The sequence below is a fragment of the Choloepus didactylus genome, chromosome 14, assembly GCF_015220235.1.
Source record: "Choloepus didactylus isolate mChoDid1 chromosome 14, mChoDid1.pri, whole genome shotgun sequence".
Taxonomy (NCBI): domain Eukaryota; kingdom Metazoa; phylum Chordata; class Mammalia; order Pilosa; family Megalonychidae; genus Choloepus; species Choloepus didactylus.
The window spans coordinates 46,260,056-46,280,254 of NC_051320.1; the positions used below are offsets into that span (position 1 = coordinate 46,260,056).

The window sequence follows — 20,199 nt, forward strand, 5'->3', positions numbered from 1 at the left end:
CTCATCAGGAAGCACATAATATCTGGTTGTCTCTCTCTCTTTTTTATTTTTTATGTTGGCAGACATTGATGCTCAGTGCCTAAGTCTGGAGTCAATAGACTTATGAATACATAAGTCTATTGTTTAATATGACTTATGAACACAGCCAGGATCATTCATCTAAGAATTGTCTATGGATGCTTTCATGCTACAGTGACAGTACACACATGGCCTCTTGACTCACAAAATCTAAAATATTTAGTAACTTACCTCTAGATTAAAATGTTGGTGGTACCTGAACAAGATTGTATGTCAAAGTCTTTCTAGTAATTCTGTTGGTCTGAAGTTCATTCTCTACTAGATTCTTCAGGAAGGGCTGATTGAAACAATATTACCTGAGCTTTTATATGTTGATTAGAGTTCTTCATGTTTTTTATACTTAAAAGTCCATTTTTCCTGATATAAAATCCTCGACTCCATTTTCTTGCTTTGAATATCTTATTCTAGCATAAGTGTTGCTATTCAGAAGTCTCATGATAATCTAGTTTTCCTTCCCCTATAAGTCATTTGTTCTTCATTTCTAGGTACATAAAAGCTTTTGACTTTATCTTTTAAAATCCAGTAATTTTACTAAAATATGTCTTGATATTTAAGTTGATATTCTCAGATAAGTGGTGTGCTTTCAATATGTCATTTCAAATCTTTTTATTTCAGGAAAGCACTCTTGAATAACAGATTTTAGTATTGTTTTCTGTTCCTTTGCTGTGATTTTTATCTTCAGGAACCCCTATTATCAGTATGTTGAATATTCTTTGCCTAGCTTCAATATTTGTCACTTCCTCTCCTTTTTATTCTCTTCTTTTTGGGTTTTAGTTTTCCTTTATTTCTTCACTTTAAGGTGTTATCTGTTATGTTTATTGGTTATTCCTTCTAATATAGACCACTTCTGAAATTATGTATTTTTTAAAATTACTAATTCTTTCTTGAATTCTATCATTTCATCTCTGAGTTAATCTAACTCTGACCTACATTGTTCTTTCATGTCTTGCATTTTTTTTCTTAATGTTATTTAGCTCATTTTAAATAATTAATACTTTTATCTGTTTTGTGGGCTTGTCTTTCTAGTATGCTTTTATTGTTTGCAGGGATGCTATTCTGCTCTTTATTTTCCTTTCTTATAATAGCATTATGTAGAATTTGACCTCAATAATTTTATTTTACTCCTTAAAAAAACCAAAATGTTAATTTTCCTGAATTATTCAAAGGAGACTGTGTTCAGAATAGTTTTTCTAACATCACAGAGCTTCCTTTTAGGTTGTTGTCATATAGTATTCAAAATTACAGTGGCTTCTTTCTGAGATGCTCTGGCTTCCCTCCCCCCACCTTTATCTGAATCTTTTCTTTTCTTTTTGTCATTGTGTCCCTGTCCTGCTCAATTTCAATTCCACTCTCAGCAGTTTCTCTTCAGGGTGGTGCCCTCCTAGATTAGCTAGTTAATTTCAAGAGTCCACAAGGGCTACACTGCTACAGCTCCTTTAGGTCTCACTAGGATTTTGGAACTCGCCCCCTTTGGGATTGGATAAAATCCTTCCCTGTTTCAGCTGCTGTTTTCAAATTAACCAATGTTGCTATGTATTGAATATTTGTGGGCTGTTTTGGAGTTCTCCTGTTTTCAGGTGGGTCATATATCTCATCATTTCCTTTTGTTTCTTCCTGCAAATGTGATGATATAATACATAGCAGATCTTGTGGCTGTCAGTGATTTTTGTCCCTACCTACTTCTAATTTGAGATTCATGGTAATAACCTTGTCATCTAGTCACCTAGTTTCGTTGTATTTTTCTTCTATGAGTTCTTGGTGGGTTTCGTTTCTTTGGTTTTGGTATCTGGTTGTTCTATCTAAATTTATGTTAGAATTCCAAGAGCTTCAAAAATTATGCCACCAATGTAGACAGCTTTCCAGAATCTATGGTTATTATTTTTCTCTTTTCTGTACTTCTGTGATACAGAATTAGGGAATGGCCTAGATGAATAGAACCAGACTGAAAGAGGCCAATCTGCGTATAAAGATCTGGGAGAAAAAAGGGGAAAGAGGAGTAAAATCAGGTTAGACATAGAGAAAGTTTTGGAAAGACTGTAGAAAATGAGATGCTCTGGAGGAGGATATAACTGACAAAACTCAGAGGAGATAAAGGGGAATGCAAGAATTGTTTAGATTTATAAATTGGATCCCATTTACTATCCTTGAAGAGAGACAAATGAAAAATGAAAATTATTTTTAGTTAATTTTGGTAGTTGAACTCCACATTTTGAACTTGACACTCCCAAAGTCTGAATTCCAGGGATTATAGCTTCAATATGGTAGAAAATATATGTGTGTAGAATGTATGATTTTTTTAACAGCAAGGTAGCAAATATGCAGTAGAAAATATAGGTGGAAGGAACTCGGGAAAATTAATAATTATTGAAAGCCTATTACATGTCAAACACGAACCATACATTTATCCCAGCAATAACTCTGGAGTGAACTATTATCACAGCATTCAAACATAGGTTTTGTGAATTTTAAGCCAATGATCTGTCCATTACACTTTGTACAATCCTTCCGCCAAAGGATTAATAACAGTAATCTATATTTATCAAAAATTATGAGCTAGACATCATATTATATGCTTTACATACTATAGTTCATTTAATCCCCAAAGTTTATGAAATTGATACTATTTTATCCAAAGATAAGGAAATAGAGACTTAGAAAGATTGACTGTTTGCCCAAGTTCACATAGCTGTTGAGCGGCACAAGTACAAATCAAAACTTAAGCGTAACTATCTTCAGACCCAGTTTCTTAACCACCACCTGATGATATTAGGTGAATGTGATATGGGTCTCCATCTGTTTGCTAGTAATCTCCAGGTTTGGGCTGACTCCCTAGATTATCCCATACCCAGGTACATTTTCCTGAAATGCTTCTTGGTTGAAGAGAACTCTTTCCCAGCAGATTGGTATTCTTCTCTAGACAAGGATGCCTAAGGGGCCATGTGTTCTTGTTAGAGTCTCCTAGTATGAGAGACAGGGCAATAGAAGGATCAAGAGCAAAGAACCCCACATGAAATAAATGCTTAACAACTCCAGGACAAGTCCTTTGCAGTGGAGTTGGCCATTGAAAGGATCTAAAATAATGTAGTTCATCTCTAAAGTATTTTCTAATTTCAAACTATTGAGTATCTAGTTAAGATAGGGCTTAGAAATTGTGCCAATTTATTGTTTATTTAATAATATTTTATTCCAAAATTACACCCTTGTCACTAACTCAAAAATCTGTTATTCCCATAATCCTTGGGAATCTACAATTTGAAAATGTTTTGATCTCTTCTTTTGTCATCTGAGGTTTCCAAATACCTATCTGAAATTAACCTCAGTTCTTTTCCAAGACTCTTAATTTTATTTTTTCAAAAAATAAGTGTTCTCCCAGTTTGCAAAAGATGAGCCATTTAAAATGAAAACCTCAGAATGTGGAAAAGAAATAGGACAAAGATAATGTATCTTAAGTCAGTGTTTTTAAAAAAGGTAACAGTTTGGGGGAGAGTGGAAAAAGAGAACATGGCAACCTTATCTTTGTAAAAGTGATTTTTTTTTTTCCTGTTATAGAAAGCTGGCACAGATGTTTCACACAAGAATGGCAAGAGCTGCAGGGGCTTAGCTCAAAGGCAGTCAGAAGCTGTACCCCCTGCTAAATATGATTATATCTGGCCCCATAAACAAGAAGACACTGAGACTGGATGTCACTGACTTCATTTTCAAATAGGACAAATACAGACAGGGTAGACTGATGCTCTGATTTTCCTAATTAACTCAGATGATTCATAGTGGGTTGATAGCTAAGATTTCCTCTCTTCCTTCATCCAGATGGGCAAGAACTTGCTTACTGAGAAATGATTTGACAGTTTAAGATGTACCAGAAATCCCTTAAGAAACCTGAATTTTAAATCTGAATCCTAGCTTCTAATGCTAGGATTTTTACTTATTAATTGAAAGCTGGCTATCCTGTTCAAGCTCCACACAAAGGAAATGCACATATAGAAATGTTTTCTGTATTCTGACTTTCCAAAGGCAAAAATGTAAATATTAATACTACTTTTTTTGACAGTCTCCACTTAACTCTTCATTTAATTGACAATTATCAATGAGCTGAATGTTATGATGATCTGGAAAATACATCGTTGGCCTTCATTTGCCCATATCCTTTCCAAGAGACATGAAGGACTAAATCCTGTTTGACAAAAAGGCAGAATCTGGGTATCAGATATCAGCTGTACATTTTCTCACTCCTTTATCAGATCAGTGGACGTTCTTTCTGCCAGCCTTTTAAATGCAGGGTTTGGTTAGAACATGTGCCCTAAGCCAACATATCAATTTTCTGGGGAGTTAGGAATGCAAAGATTCCTTTTTGTATCTTCAGAACCAACACATTTGTTGAGAATAAAAAGGTCCAGGCTTTGACATTTTCCAGCTTGTTATCTATTTTAATTTTCCATCTGCTGCCTTTGCTACTGCCTTCCAAAGGAACATCTGCATATGTGAGAGAAGGGAAGGAAGATTGGATCTATGCCATCTGGATCTCTAGTCCCAAACCATGGGATCCAAAATAAGGGAAGGGAAGATTAACAAATGGTCCAGAAAATGAAATGAGGACCAACAGTCTGTTGAGAACAAAGCTGTATTTCCCTTTTGTGCAGATCCTACCATGACCTGGCAACTTGGGTAGTAGGATCTACAGCTAGCAAGTGCTAGATGCAGGGAGGCTGCTGGTGACTGGCGAGAGGCAAGAATAGTTCCTGAAGCTTAGGGCCCTCTCTCTGATGCCTTAATCTCTGCATGGTGCCCTCTTCCTCATGTACTCTTTAGGCATTTACAGGGCATCTGCTCTGAGCTAGGCTTTGTTCTGGTACTCTGGAGGCAGAGATGAATAAGACACTCTCCCTACCCTTAATTAGCTGGCCTAGGAATGGGGGAGGTGGGCATTTAAACAACAGATTGCAATGTGTAATGATAGATTCTGTGCCATAGGTAGGGAAAGGTATTACAGCAGCACACAGAAGGGGAAGGAAGTGTACCCAGTCCTGTGAAAAGAAGAGAGAGCTCAGGGGGAGGAAATGCCCTACACAGATGATACAGTGAGCTGAATGCAGAAGGATAAATAGAAATTTTAGAAAACAAGTTATTTTTCTCTCACCGCCAAGGGACTGCTTACTCAGAATAGCAAACCTACGTAATTGATGAAAAACACTTAAATCTCCCAAAACCTTAAACTCACCCATCCTAACCTCTCAATACCAACCCATCAAACTTTATATCAAGTATGCAAACAGGGTTGTGCTATTTTTTAATGCTATCTGAAGAGTCACTAATGGGGATAGCAAACTTGCATTAAAGTGAGAAGTATTAGTGTGATGACAGTTTCCTAATTTGCTATTATGGAGACATGATAAATTAGCCAATCCTTTGTCTAACTTTCTTTAAATATCTAACTCTAACCATCCCCCCAATCTTTATCTGTAAAAACACAGTGGTGAAGACTATAAATTCTTACAGTTAAGGTTTATTTTTAAACAATCAAGTATTGAATGAGTATCTACTCTGGGAACCATGAGGGATACAGAAATATAAGACATGATCTTTGTGTCTAAGAAGCTTAAACTCTAGTTGTAATAATCAAGGATTTAAATTGGCCAACTCAAAAAAATTTTCTCCCTTATATAGTTCTGACATAACAATATTTAACCCTTAAATGATAAAAAATATAAAAGCCAATGCTATATCATTGCTCAATAAGTGTATACATCCTTCACCTTTCAATGCTTCTACAAATAGGCATAAACTTTTTATCATTTGCTTTAGATTAGTCTCAATGTCTACTAAATGCAAATATATTTGGAGAAATCATCGACTATGCAATTGTCTTCTTTTTTAATATATTTTATAAAAATATATACTTTAGTGAAATGGAAATAATAATGTAGAAAGAATAAAATGTACCTTTTTTCCTAAGATCACATTTTCTTTCCATCTCAAAGGAAAGCTTTTCTCAATTTTTAAAAAACACATTAAGAAACAATTTTTGAAGTTTTTGTTGCCACTAGATAGCAACCTGTTTGATCAAATTAGATATTTTGTATATATTTTTAGCTGGAGTTACCTCATCAAAAGTCCTTATCATTATGAGCAGGTAATGTTTTGTTTTATGGTTACTTTTGGGGGGATAGATATAAAGATATTAAAATGTATAGATAGGAAAAATTCCTGTGTTATTCAGCTAAGAAGAATGAACTTAAGGAGCACCTGATGTTTAGAAAGTTTCTGTAATTTTAAACTAGGAATGATTTCAGGTTTTCTATGGCATTGGGTTCTGCTAATAGATGAAACATTCCAAAAGAATTTATATCAGGAAGCCATGAGTCCAGTATTTCCTAATTTAGAATTTATAGAAGTACAGAATATCTTTGAGTTGGAATATATGCCCAGGTTACTTAGCATGACTTATAAGTGAGAAAGCTGAGACCCAGGAAGGTTAAACAACTAACTCTAGTTTGTTTGGATTTACAACCATATTCTAAGATTCCTCAGCACATCTTGACTCGTGACATTTTCATGTCATCATCATTCCTCTCAGTTTTGTATTTTCAACCATGGAAAAGATTGTTTAGTTTAGGTACAAGATCAAGTAAATCCCTTTATCCACTGATTTCACCCAAGACCCTAGAAAATCAGATTTAGCTTGTTGTCTCCATGACTTGAAAAAGTGGTTCTGGCACCATTTCATTCTAAGCCAACCTGATTTTGTTTCTTTGTTCTCCCTGAGACTTTACAGGACAAAAGCAGTAGGTAGTGCCATCCATAGCCCCCAGTCTACCTAGACTAAGCTTGGCAAGTGCAGCTATCATGTGTGCAGTGATTTCTGCATAGACTTGGGTATGTTTGAATAAATGGTGCTTTTGTGACTGAAGTGGTTTGCCAGACGTTAGATGCCAATGAGCATCCTGTAGTGTTACCAAGGGAGGCACAAAAGCAGAGCTAGTAAACTGTTTAAATATTCCAGACCTAACGTTTCCTGAATTTTAAATGATACATAATTTCCCCTGGCATCAGCATAATACAGCCGTAATAAATACATTGAGAGAATTAAGCCAATTGCTGAAACATGACTGCATGTCATTGGTAAACGAAAAAATACATGAGGACGTGGTCATCCATTTAAATGAAACACAGAATACACCCTGTTTATCACATTTCAAACTTTTTTCCAAGATATATTTTTTCCTTTTCTACAGATGTCTATTCCATGATTCTGCTGGGTTTTGACATTTTTCTACCTTTCTGCCTTTGAGGCAGGTGCAGTGAGAGTTAAGATGTAATCAGGACATTTTTGCAGTTTCATTCAAATTCTGGTGGTTGGCTATAGCTTTGCCACAGCCTCCAGGGACTAACCCGTCTTCTCTCCTCTCGTCTCTGCCTCTCTAAGGTTATTCTGAGATTGATGAGTGTCGGGGGGTGGGGGTGGGGGACCCATGCCAGATTACTTTTCCCCACTTCTATTTATATTTATTTTGTTCCCCCTTAGGATTACCAAGAGGCCTCCAATTTGGAACAATTTGTGACTCGATTTCTGTTGAAGGAGACCTTAAATCAGCTGCAGTCTCTGCAAAATTCCCTTGAATGTGCCATGGAAACGACTGAGGAGCAAACCCGTCAAGAAAGGCAAGTTAAACATTCTCATATGACGTGCCTTTAGTGAGCCCGTGTTTATGGAAGAGAAGTTGAGAGTCATGGCACTTAAACTGGTAAAAACTAAAAATGAGAAGAGATTTTAAAAGAATGGCAGGGAATTCCACTGGATGCTAGCCTTATATTTACCTCTGGAAAGACCGTTCCACTTTTTCTTTTACTATCCATCATTCATTTAACAAATTTTAATTGAGAACTGGTAGATGGAGAAGACTTTAAAAGATGCTGTGAATAGTTAAAGTCTATTACATAAATAAGGAGGCTAAAGTCTATTACATAAATAAGATATGAACACTAAAATTATAATACAAGATAAAAAGTGATAAATAACATAGAGAAGGGGAAATAAATCACCAAGGGATTTCAGAAGAATAAAAAATTAAATCTGGATAAAGGGATAAAGATGGTTTCATAGAGTTTCCATGTGGCATCTCAGTTCATCTTGCAAATGGGTATAATTTGAAAATATGGAAATGATGGGAAAGAGCTTTTCAAATATATTAGGGGTATTTGAGAATTCAATAAATCTAATTATCTAAGGAAATAGAGAAAATGAATGATGGGAAAAGGTTTAAAAATTCAGTTGGTAAGATAAGCAGTAGTATTATAATAGTTACAAAAATAAAGTCACTAATGCTAAAGAGGAATCTAAATTAGAAGTGCATGAAACATTTAAATACTTCCAACAAGCAGTCGGTGCTTTCTTGAATTAATTGTTTCCATCTTGCAGACTAGAGAAGGGCTTGCTGAAACTCTTGGCTTGTGCTCACATTTTTGCTGGCCAGTGTGTTATTTTAAATCTATAGGTATGACTTTCTTAACTTGTCCATATTAAATTAATGAGGACCACACAGTAAGTTCTCTGAACAGGCTGGTAATAGACTATGCTCTAGGTCCTTAAAAAAAAAAAAAAAAAAAAAGGATGGATACATAACAATTAGGACATCTCAAACAAAAAGAAAAAAAAAAGGATTGGAGTTGTCAGTCATGTGTTCACAAGATCAAAATGAGTGAGCACCACCAAACTCTAACAAAAAAGCCTGTAATTCAAGATCTAATAGCTCATGTAGCCAGTGCACACAGGGCTGAACCTTCAGTGGATTCAGGCAGCATTCTTCACATTATGAACTTCCTATTTCCACCGCTGTGGGGGATTCCGTATCAAATGCAAATGGAGAAGCATAATAATTAGCTTTAGAAAAGCAACAACTGAGTTCCTTATCTTTGAGCAGAGGATAAGAGAATGCCTTAAAGCACAATGAAATTGATTTCACTTTCCTAATGAGAAAATGAGGTCTGTTTGGTTGTTACTTTGGTTTAGACTTTCTGGAAATAAAATGTATTCTCTCTTTTTAGAATCAATTATTTGCCACCTGGGAGGAGGCTTGTAGCAGGGCTCTGCTCCTCTTCTTCACCTGTGCTTTTGTTGTTTTTTTTTTCTATAGCCACCCTCTGCAAACCTGTGTTCGGCATTCACCACCATAGGGGGAATTTTAATAAACAACTGTTCTTCTTTGTGTCAGGCCTCAGTCTGGCCTTGACCTCTTGTGATTGCTGCCAGCAGCTGCACAGCAGCTGTGTTTAAGAGGAGGGAGCATGAGAATACAGTGTAAGGAGACTGATGAATCATTTACTTCCAGGCTTCTAGCTGAAAAACAGCTCGAAAAAATGGGAAATATTATGGGTCTGATGTGAATTTGGGAAGTGGAATTGTGTGTATTTGAATAAGGCACTCAAGGATGCTTAAATCCTCCCTCAGATCACTGATAGTCCTCCCTGAGAGGTGTATGAAGAAAACACATAAACAAGGAAATAGAAAATAAGTACCCGATGGGCTTATATCCATAATATCCTATGTGGAGTCCATGGTGAGCCAAATTGACAGGTGTGACTTATAACGGGGGCAGCACCTCCTCTCCCAAGGCTACTTCTCGCTGTCAGCCGACCAATGGAAACGAAAGTGAAGTGACCCCAGGGCCCTCACCAGGGGAGAGGAAATACGGCTAGTCCTGCTTTCACCAGGCCTCCCCTTTCCCTAGATGGAGAGAGAAAGAAAAAATGGGGCCATAGTCAGACAATAAAACTTCCATGGACAATGGAAACTGAACAGAGTAGCACCCTCCCTGGAGGCTGGGGTTGGGGCAAGGAAAACAGAAAGGTCTTAAACTTGTCAGTATCATCTTCCATATGACAATAATGACACTTTTATTGGTAACTGAGAATTGTTATTTAAAAGCCTCTTCTCATTCATCAAAGATTTTTCTCTTCGCAGAAACCAAATTCTTTAAGGTGGGTATTTTTAGCCTCATTTTGTAGGTGGGGGAGTCGAGTTCAATGTTTTTGCCCATGGGTTACATTACAATCGTAGAGACTGGTCTCCATGGCAAGCATCTGCCTCTAATTTTGATGCTCTTTCCCTAAATCCAAATGAGATGGTTGGACTAATTTCTCACTGAAACTTGTAACTGAAAGGGTTAGATGCCTTAGGTGAAGCACCACAGGCAGGTATGAGGAGTAAGCTCAAAACAGAAACAGCCCATATATGTAAATGTTGTAGACAACATGATCTGTATGCTTTAGGCTGAGTCTAATCTATGGTTGAAGAACTTCAACCTTGGTAGTTGTGATAATAAAATGAGGAAGTAAGTATAGCAGATGAAATCAAGAACAGTGTCATTGCCATTGAATCAATTAAACTTAAGTTCCCGAAATATAAATGACTCAACTTTTGCACTTCGCTGGGTATTATGAGGGTAGAGTAAAATCATAAGAATCAGAACCTCTTCTTACATCCAGCTTTGACTCGAGCAGGAAGCCATAAAATAACAGTGAATATAATTCCAAAATGTATCATATAGCCATTAATGCCATATAATCATAGAGTTCTTTTACAAAGCACTTGCAATATATCTTTCTGAGACTTGCCCTTTTCACCACATTTTTGGTTCTGCTTTATTTTCTTCATCACTATTTTTTCAATAGCATCTGCTTGTATTTTTTAGGGTTCTTATAAAGTAGCTTAAATCCTTTCTGGAATGAGACTAAATATTATTATAAAAATTAATACATTATTAAATATGTTTATATAGCACTAAATATGTATATATGTATATACATACATATATGTAAACATGTGTGCACACATACCTATTATATATATGCAAGAATAGCTAAAAAAATGGTAATACCAAGTGTTGTTGACACTGTAGAGCTGCAAGAACTCTGATATAGTGATGGTGGAGTATAAATTGATTCACCCATTTTGTAAATGTGTTTGTGTATATTTAGGAATATTACTGTATTTTCTAAGCTAAACATATGCATATCATATGTCTCAGAAATGTCACTTTTAGGAATATACTGAGCAGAAATACATAATCATATTCTTCAAAAGACTTGCACTAGGAAGGTCATAGCAGCTCTATTCATAATAGCTGAAAACTGAAACTACCCAAATTCACATGACAAATAGATGGATAAATACATTGTGATATATTCACAAAATGGAATACAATGAAGCAATGAGACTAAGCAATCTGCAACCATATGCAACAGTGTAGATGAATCTCTCAAAGAAAGTTAAGCAAAAGGAGCTAGACATATAATACATGCTATATGTTTCTATTTAGGATAAAGTATAAAAGCAGGCAAAACTATTTGATGCTGTTCTAAATGAGAATAGATGTAACTTACCCTCAGTAAATAACAACTCAAAAGCAGTATGAGGAAAGCTGAAAGGGTGACCCCTTATTATGTTCTGTTTCTCAATCTGGGTGCTATTGCATCAGGGTGTGTAGTTTGTAAACATTTCTTGAGCTGTACAATTGTGATATGTGTGTATGTATATAATATACAGTATGATCACTATAAGTAAATGAAAAGTGTTTAAAAAAATCTCATTTTCTTAAAAATATCCCACTGATGTGAACAATAGGCATCACATCTCCATTTTACAGATGAAACAAAAGTTAATTACAGTGCTTGCCAAATCTAAACTTTACCCCAGTCTCTTTCCCATGATATCAAATGAGAATAGTGAGGAAGCCTTATGGTGCGATAAGGTAAACTGAACTTTTAGGGTAGATTTGAATGGCAGAAGGATGTTCTCTCTGAAGGGAACAGTCCCCCCACCTACCTCATACGCTCATGCTCTCTCATCTAGCTAATCCCTTGTGGTTTGGTCACTGTTTGTGCATCACCTTCTCCGGGAAACTTTTACTGCTCTTAAAACCGGGTTGGGAGGTGGCTCTTGGGGAGGCAGCTAGTGCGAGGCTGGGAAAGCCCAGCCGCCCATCATGCCCCATGCCGCCAAGAGTGGCAAACAGAACAGTCAAGATGGCTAAAGGTGACCCCAGGAAACCCAGTGTGAGATGTCTGCTTATACCTTCTTTGTGCAGAGGTGCAGAGAGGAACATACGAAGAAAAACCCTGAGGTCCCTGTCAATTTTGCAGAATTTTAAGGAAGTGCTCTGAGAGGTGGAAGGCTGGGAAGGAGAAATCTGAATTTGATGAAATGGCAAAGGCAGACAAATTTGGTTATGTTCGGGAAATGAAGGATCCTGGGCCAGCTAAGGGAGACGAGAAGGAGGATCCTGATGTCCCCCAGTGGCCACTGTCTGGGTTCTTCCTGTTCTGTTCAGAATTCCACCCCCAGATCCAATCTGCAGACCCTGGCGTCTCTCTTGGAGACATGGCCAGAAAGCAGGGTGAGAGGTGGGGCAACCTGGGTGAGTGAAAGCAGCCTTCAACAGCAAGGCGGCAAGCTGAAGGAGAGGTAGAGGAAGGATGTCACTGACAGTAAATCTAAAGGGGAGTTTGATGGTGCCAAGAGCACTGCTAAAGTTGCCTGGAAAAAGGTGAACAAGGAGGAGGAGGAATAGAAAACTCTTTATCTGTCTCCTTGTGAATACTGTAACTGACACATCTCTTATTTTAGACGTGTCTGTTGCCCTCATTATGTTTAATTGCAAAATGGGATCATCATTGAACCGTAGTATCTCAAATTGCTCTAGAAGTTATCAGTGGTTTACGTGACATGGCCTTGGGTACCAGGAGCACCCTGATACTGTATCAAAGTTGTACATATTTCCAAATGTCTTTTAAATGAAAAGGCTCTTGTGTTCTCACCTTGTGTACCCTGTGCACTTTGCTGTTGGTGTGACAGGCCTTGAAAGATGTTTCTGGTGTTTTTTGTTTTTTTTAATTTGTAAGGTGGTGCTAAGTATGTGTTTTGTCTAGAAATTTTGTCATCAACTGTACATATCTGTGGTTTGTAAAATGAATGGAAGGAGGGAATTCTCTGGTGGTCTGTGCTCGGTATTGAGGCAGTGGCAGAGATGCCTTTTGGCAGGGCCTTAGCCTGGGCATGCCCTGGGAAGCTGGACCTGCTGCTACTGCCCTGGGCATCCATTTAGCTTAGGTTGTCTTGTTGTCGTATGTAGTGGCATAGCATCCCACTGCCATTCACAGCTGTGGAAAAGCAGTGGGGGTTGGGGGGGCATGCAGGGGGGCCAGCTGGCATAAGAAGCATTTGGGTTTTTCAGTTACGTGTGGTAGTTTTAAAACTGTGGAACTCTTCATTGTCAGCAAAGTGAAGAGCCACTGTACCAAAGTTCTGAAACCTGTACTTGAACACAATTTGCAATGATCTGTTGTTATTTTTTTATGCTTAGAATGCTATAGCTTTGAAGTTAAATAAACAGTATTACATTTTAAAAATTGTTCTCTATGACAGTCTGAATTGCTGACTCACAGCAGGCTTAGTGGTAGAACAATCCATCCATTATATTTGAAGACTGACATCCCTGTAAATCTGGTAACTTTTTTTATGTGACGAGACCAGCTTACTTAGGACAAAGATGAGGAGATGGCTCTTGACACTATCATGGTGTTTTATGTCTGGTGTTAGGTGAAGTCTAAACTGTTGAATGTAAAAGCTAAGGTGTCTGGACATGGGCAAGGTTTCACAGCCTTCAAACAGTGCAGGAAGGTGGGTGGGTAGGATCAAGGCTGGCGACTGTCCTGGTTTAATATTTTGGCTCCCCTCCCCCATGCCATGGGGCCAAATGCATCGCCTAACTGCAAAAACGTCCTGAGGGGAGTGTCCAATGTTCAGGCTTTATTTATCCTGTTCCATCCAGTCCCTCCCCCTCCCCCAGCATATGTAGCAGAATGTTGAATGCTCAACATTCAAGGAAGTCCTGAGTTTTGTCTCCTGGACCCTAATTGCACTGGATGGGTGCAGTGGGGTAGGGGGCAGTGTCGAATTTTCCTTCTACCTTCCAAAAAACTGAAGGCCCCAAGTAAAGGGTGCCATAGCTATTATTGCAGGTTGTCAGGGCAGGCTGATGAGATCAACTCTGTTCCTAAGCCCCAAAGTGCATCATAAAAGACAGAATGCAAGAACCTAAGATGGCGACTAGGAGAGACAGGGCAAAAAAAAAACACCTCCATGAAAAATACTTGATAAAAGCCAGAAAGCAACCCAGAACACCCATTCCAGCGATGCACCAGCTGGACAATGCCTGCTAAATCCACAGGGATCGTGCACTTGGTGAAATCAGGAGTCTGCATTCTGAAACGAGTGAGTAAGCCTGCTGAATGTCTGGCAGCTGCGCTGCGGTGTGAGGAAACCGAGGGTTGGCATTTGGAGGCGGACAAGTTCTTTTTTAAAAAACCCAAAAGTGGCTGCAGATATGGCAGTGAGAACCGCACAGTGAAGCGTGGTAGAAATGGGCTCTGCAAACGCCTCAATATCTGGCATGGAAGACAGCCTTTCATGCACCCGCTGCTAATTGTCTCAGAGCAGGGAAGGCAGAGGTTAGCCAAAAGGAAAAGAAAACCACACCCCTTGCAGCCATCTTCCTGGCGGGCTGGGAACGCTCCTGCCCAGGACAGGAGCCATGGACCAGAGCAGCACCAAGGGACGGGAAGTGTTTCCAGCAACACAGGTACATGCCACAATATCAGTCATGTACAATAGCCTTTTGTGCACCTGCAGCTAATTGTCCCGAAGCTGGGAAGGCAGAGCTGTGTGAAAAGGAGGAAATTAACATGCCCCATTCAGCCATCCTTTCAGCAGGCTGGGAATGCCCCTACACGGCCCAGCAGCCCAGAACTTTCCTTGAGGGATGGCATGCACTTGTGACATAGCACAACCTTCCCTCAGCAGAGGCCCTAGAAGGGCATGGCTTGGAAGACGGACCCACTCGGAAGTCCCAGGGACTATACACCAATACCAAGGACTTGTGGGTCAGTGGCAGAGGCAATCTGTGGTGAGAATGAAGTGAAGGTTTAGACTCTTGCAACAGCCTTAAATCTCCAGGAACACCTGGGAGGTTTGATTGTTAAAGCCGCCCTCCCTCCCTAACTGCTCAGACACACACACCCCACATTCAGGGCAGACAGCACCAACACACACAAACTTGGTGCACCAGTTGGACCCCACAAGAATCAGACTCCCACACACCACAAAGGCAAAGTTGGGGAGAACTGACTTGAGGGGAATAGGTGACTTGCGGATGCCATCTGCTGGTTATTTAGAGAAAGTGTACACCACCAAGCTGTAGATCTGACAAATTAGAGATTCGTCTTTTAATAATCCTACATATCCTAAAAGAACCCTATCAAGTAAAACAAACGCCAAGAGGCCAAAAACAACAGAAAATTTTAAAGCATATAATAAAACCAGATGATATGGATAACCCAAACCCAAACACCCAAATCAAAAGATCAGAGGAGACAAAGTACTTGGAGCAATTAATCAAAGAACTAAAGACAAACAATGAGAGCATGGCACAGGATATAAAGGACATGAAGAAGACCCTAGAAAAGCATACAGGAGAAATTGCAAGAGTAGATTAAAAAATGGATCTTATGGAAATAAAAGAAAATGTTGATTTAAAAATGTTGAATTAAAAAGATTCTGGATACTCATAATACAAGACTAGTGGAAGCTGAACAATGAATCAGCAACCTTGAGGACCACAGAATGGAAAATGAAAGAACAAAAGAAAGAATGGGGGAAAAAATAAAAAAAAATCAAAAAAATCAAAATGGACCTCAGGGATATGACAGATAAAATAAAACATCCAAATTTAAGACTCATTGGTGTAGAAGGGGGAAGAGAAGGGTCAAGGTCTAGAAAGAGTAGTCAAAGAAATTGTTGGGGAAAACTTGCCAAACCTTCTACACAATATAAATACACAAAGCATAAATGCCCAGTGAACTCCAAATAGAATAAATCCAAATAAACCCACTCCAAGACATATTCTGATCAGACCGTCAAATACTGAAGAGAAGGAGCAAGTTCTGAAAGCAGCAAGAGAAAAGAAATTCACCACATACAAAGGAAACACCATAAGACTAATTCACCACATACAAAGGAAACAACATAAGACTAAGTAGTGACTAGTCAGCGGCCACCATGGAGGCGAGAAGGCAGTGGCATGACATTTAAAATTCTGAGAGAGAAAAATTTCCAACCAAGAATACTTTATCCAGCAAAACTCTCCTTCAAATTTGAGGGGGAGCTTAAATTTTTCACAAACAAATGCTGAGAGATTTTGCTAATAAAAGTCCTGCCCTACTTCAGATTCTAAAAGGAGCCCTACTGACAGAGAAACAAAGAAAGGAGAGAGAGATGGAGAAAGGTTCAGTACTAAAGAGATTCAATATTGGTTCATTAAAGGACATTAAGAGAGAGAGAGGGAAAGAATATATCTGACAAACATAAACCAAAGGATAGCATGGCTGATTCAAGAAATGCCTTCACAGCAATAATGTTGAATGTAAATGGATTAAACTCCCCAATGAAAAGATATAGATTGGCAGAATGGATCAAAAAATATGAACCATCAATATGTTACATACAAGAGACTCATCTTAGACTCAGGGACACAAAGAAATTGAAAGTGAAAGGATGGAAAAAAATATTTCATGCAAGCTATAGCCAAAAGAAAGCAGGAGTAGCAATATTAATCTCAGATAAAATAGACTTTAAATGCAAGGATGTTATGAGAGACAAAGAAGGACACTACATACTAATAAAAGGGGCAATTCAACAAGAAGAAATAACAATCGTAAATGTTTATGCACTCAATCATGGTGCCACAAAATACATGAGACAAGCATTGGCAAAACTAAAGGATGCAATGGATGTTTCCACAATAATTGTGGGAGACTTCAACACATCACTCTCTCCTACGGATAGATCAACCAGACAGAAGACCAATAAAGAAATTGAAAACCTAAACAATCTGATAAATAAATTTGGTTTAACAGACATACATAGAACATCACATCCCAAATCTAGTGATCATGGAACTTTCTCCAGAATAGACCATATGCTGGGACATAAAACAAGCCTCAATAAATTTTAAAAAATTGAAATTATTCAAAGCACATTCTCTGACCACAATGGAATACAAGTAGAAGTCAATAACCATAGGAGACATAGAAAATTCACAAACACCTGGAGGTTAAACAACACACTCCTAAAATAAATGGTTTATAATGTATAATGTAGGGGAACTAGTGATAGAGAGCAATTAAGGAAGGGGGAACAATAGCCCAATATGAACAGATAAGCTATTGTGGGTAAATTTAACGTTCTGGGAATGCCCAGGAATGACTATGGTTTGTCGATTTCTGATAGGTATGGTAGGAACAAGTTCACAGTAATGTTGCTATATTAGATTATTTTCTTGGGACAGAGTAGGAGCATGTTGGAAGTAAAGTAGTTATTTTAGGTTAGTCGTCTTTTCCTTACTCCCTTGTTATGGTTTGTTTGAAATGTTTTGTTATTGTGTATCTTTCTTTAAAAAATTTTTTTTCGATATAGTTAATTAAAAAAAGTTAATTAAGAGTTAATGACAATCAGTGCAATATATGATACTGGAGTGGATCTAAGAATGGAGGAGAGAAGCTCAAAAGGGGCATAAGGAAAAATTGGAATATAGAATTTAAGCTTTATATCCATATTAATTTTCTTGAGTTAAGTGCAGTTAAGTTAATGACATAAGTGAATATCCTTGTTGGCAGGAAATGTGCATGGAAGTGTTATGAGTTCAAGGAGTATGATATATGCAACCTGCTCTCAAATGTTCAGAAGATGATAAATGGGTAGATAGTTAATTGATAGAAAGATAGTATATATAGTTGAAAGAAAGAGAGGGGGGAGTGGGGAGGGAAGGAAGGAAGGAAGGAGGGAGGGAGGGAAGGAAGGAACTGCAAAGGTAGCTAAATGTAAAATTGATAGATATGGATATCTGGGGGTGAGTGGGGGTTGGAGTTCTCGGTATGGGGTTTGTATTGTATTTGCAACTGTCCTATAAGTTTGAAATTATTTCAAAATAAAAAATTCATAAAGCAGGTGCTCAATGTTGAATGAATAAAAAAAAAGAAAAAAGATAGATTGGCCTCACCATGATTTGAGCTCATGCATTGTCAATGTAGATAGTTGTTAAAAATGTTCTAAAACTGGAAGAGGCTCAGTTTGTGTTTCAGTGGTTATTTCATGTTGGTGGATGGGTTTAACATTTTGTCCAAATTTGAGGTCGGGATGGTGGTCACAGAGGTGAAGGGTGATGGTAAATACCATTTTGAGGGCTGATGTGTGCAAGTATCTCACCTGGCTGCAGTAGGGAATGGTGCTGTGGTGGGGCTGAGTATTGGTATTGCTTGGTGTTAACACTCACATGCTTTGGTTTGAGGCTGTGAAGCACATGGGGATGTTTTGGTGGCATTACTCAGGAGAAAACAACTTTTTCTCAAAATTCATAATTTGGAAAACCGCATGTCTGGATGTATGTCCTCCCCACCCTGTCAGCTCCTGATGGTCTGAGTCATGGTCACGGACCCATGTGTATCCATAGCCATTGCCTCTCACATCAAAACTGTTGGCCCTAAATCATTTTTCTAGTTCTTCTAGAAAATGCTAATTTTTAAACCCAAGGGCCCTGTTCCAGGATTGCCCCTCCTGCTATAGCCATGCCCTTCTCTTGGCACTTATAGCAGTTGCTTGGTGTTCTAGTCTAAAGCCACTGCCAGCCACAACATGGTGTACCCAGCTAAGATTTTGAAGCCGTGGCCATCCTTGTCCAATGGGAAGGAGAAGCTCAACCTGCACTCGGAAGGGAGTGGTTTCTTGCTGAGGAGTGCCCCTCTGATTGGCTGTAACTAGCCATGTCAGGCATGGAAGGGCAAAGACTGGAAGACGGCGACTTTCATTTGTGCTCCTGCAGTCACTAAACAGAGGTGGGGGAGCTGTCTGGGTCAGTGGTCTTGGATAAAGCAGGACTTCAGTTCTAAAGAGACACTTGAGTTGAGGCTACTTGGCCCATTAGCAGCAAGACCACTAGTCTTGACACGTTTTGACTCAGGTCACATGATTGCTCCTCTTAATGGAATGACTCTCTGCCTTCTCTGATTTCACCATCCAAGGCTTTGGTCTTGGCTGATTCCCTGCAGCATGTGTTCTTGCAAGACCAATCCATTGGCCTTTCTCTTTCATCAAAAGGACAATACCTGCTTTCTTAGACCACCTTTCTCTCAATCCTCTCACCCTGTTCCTTGAATGACATTTTATCCTTTGGAAAGAACAGGGCTGTGATGTAGCAACTGTTGTCTCCTTGTGTGTCTGTTCTTGTCACAAATGTTTTTGGGGACATTTGATGCATTCCTTTTCTATAATGAGGTTTCTTAATCAGCTTTTTCCCAAAAACAAAACAGGATTTGGTACCTCCTACCTTGCTTTCTGTTTATATCGCCTTACAGTGTCAGCCCCTTGCTTGTTTATCTCTCACATTAGACTTTAAGTTTCTTGACAGCAGGAACATTGCTTTGTCCCCCTCTACCTGGCACAACTGCATGTGAAATATGTGAGACTGACTGAATGAAAGAGAATTCTGGATAAAGGGCATCCTATAAGGGGTGAGGGCCTGGGACATCAGGAGACCAACCTCACTGGCATCTAGGATTAAGAAAGGTTGTAAAACCTGGACAGATTCCTATAGACTTAATTCTATCATTGGTGGTTGTAAATAGAAGAGAATAATAATAAAACCAAGGTTTAAGAAAATTTAGTCTAACAATGATATGCAGTAGACATATGGGGAAAAGGGGAATAGGATCAGGGAAAAGAGGCCAACTCATTTTATCCAAAGAAATGTCATCAGATGGTTTGTTTTGTTTTGCTTTTTGTTTTTAATTAGAGAAGTTGCAGGTTTATAGAAAAATCATTCATAAAACACAGTTCCCATATCCCACCTTATTATTAACACCTTGCATTAGTATGGTACATTTGTTACAATCCATGAAAGAACATTTTTATAATGGTACTATTAAATTTAGTACATCATTTACAGTAGGATTCACTGTGTTGTACAAACCTATGTTTTTTTAAATTTTTATTCTAGTAACTTATATGCAATCTAAAAT

At 38.4% G+C, this 20,199-nt stretch overlaps 1 protein-coding gene and 1 pseudogene across 1 annotated transcript in view; both read left to right on the forward strand.

Moving 5' to 3' along the window:
- The window catches only part of NECAB1 (N-terminal EF-hand calcium binding protein 1), a 204,119-nt gene that overhangs the window by 148,025 nt on the left and 35,895 nt on the right, over positions 1-20,199 (forward strand). Inside the window, exon 6 of the mRNA XM_037802731.1 lies at positions 7,598-7,734. Within this exon, the coding sequence (XP_037658659.1) occupies positions 7,598-7,734 (137 nt within the window). The remainder of the gene's footprint in view (positions 1-7,597; positions 7,735-20,199) is intronic.
- LOC119508976 lies at positions 12,097-12,641 on the forward strand (annotated as a pseudogene).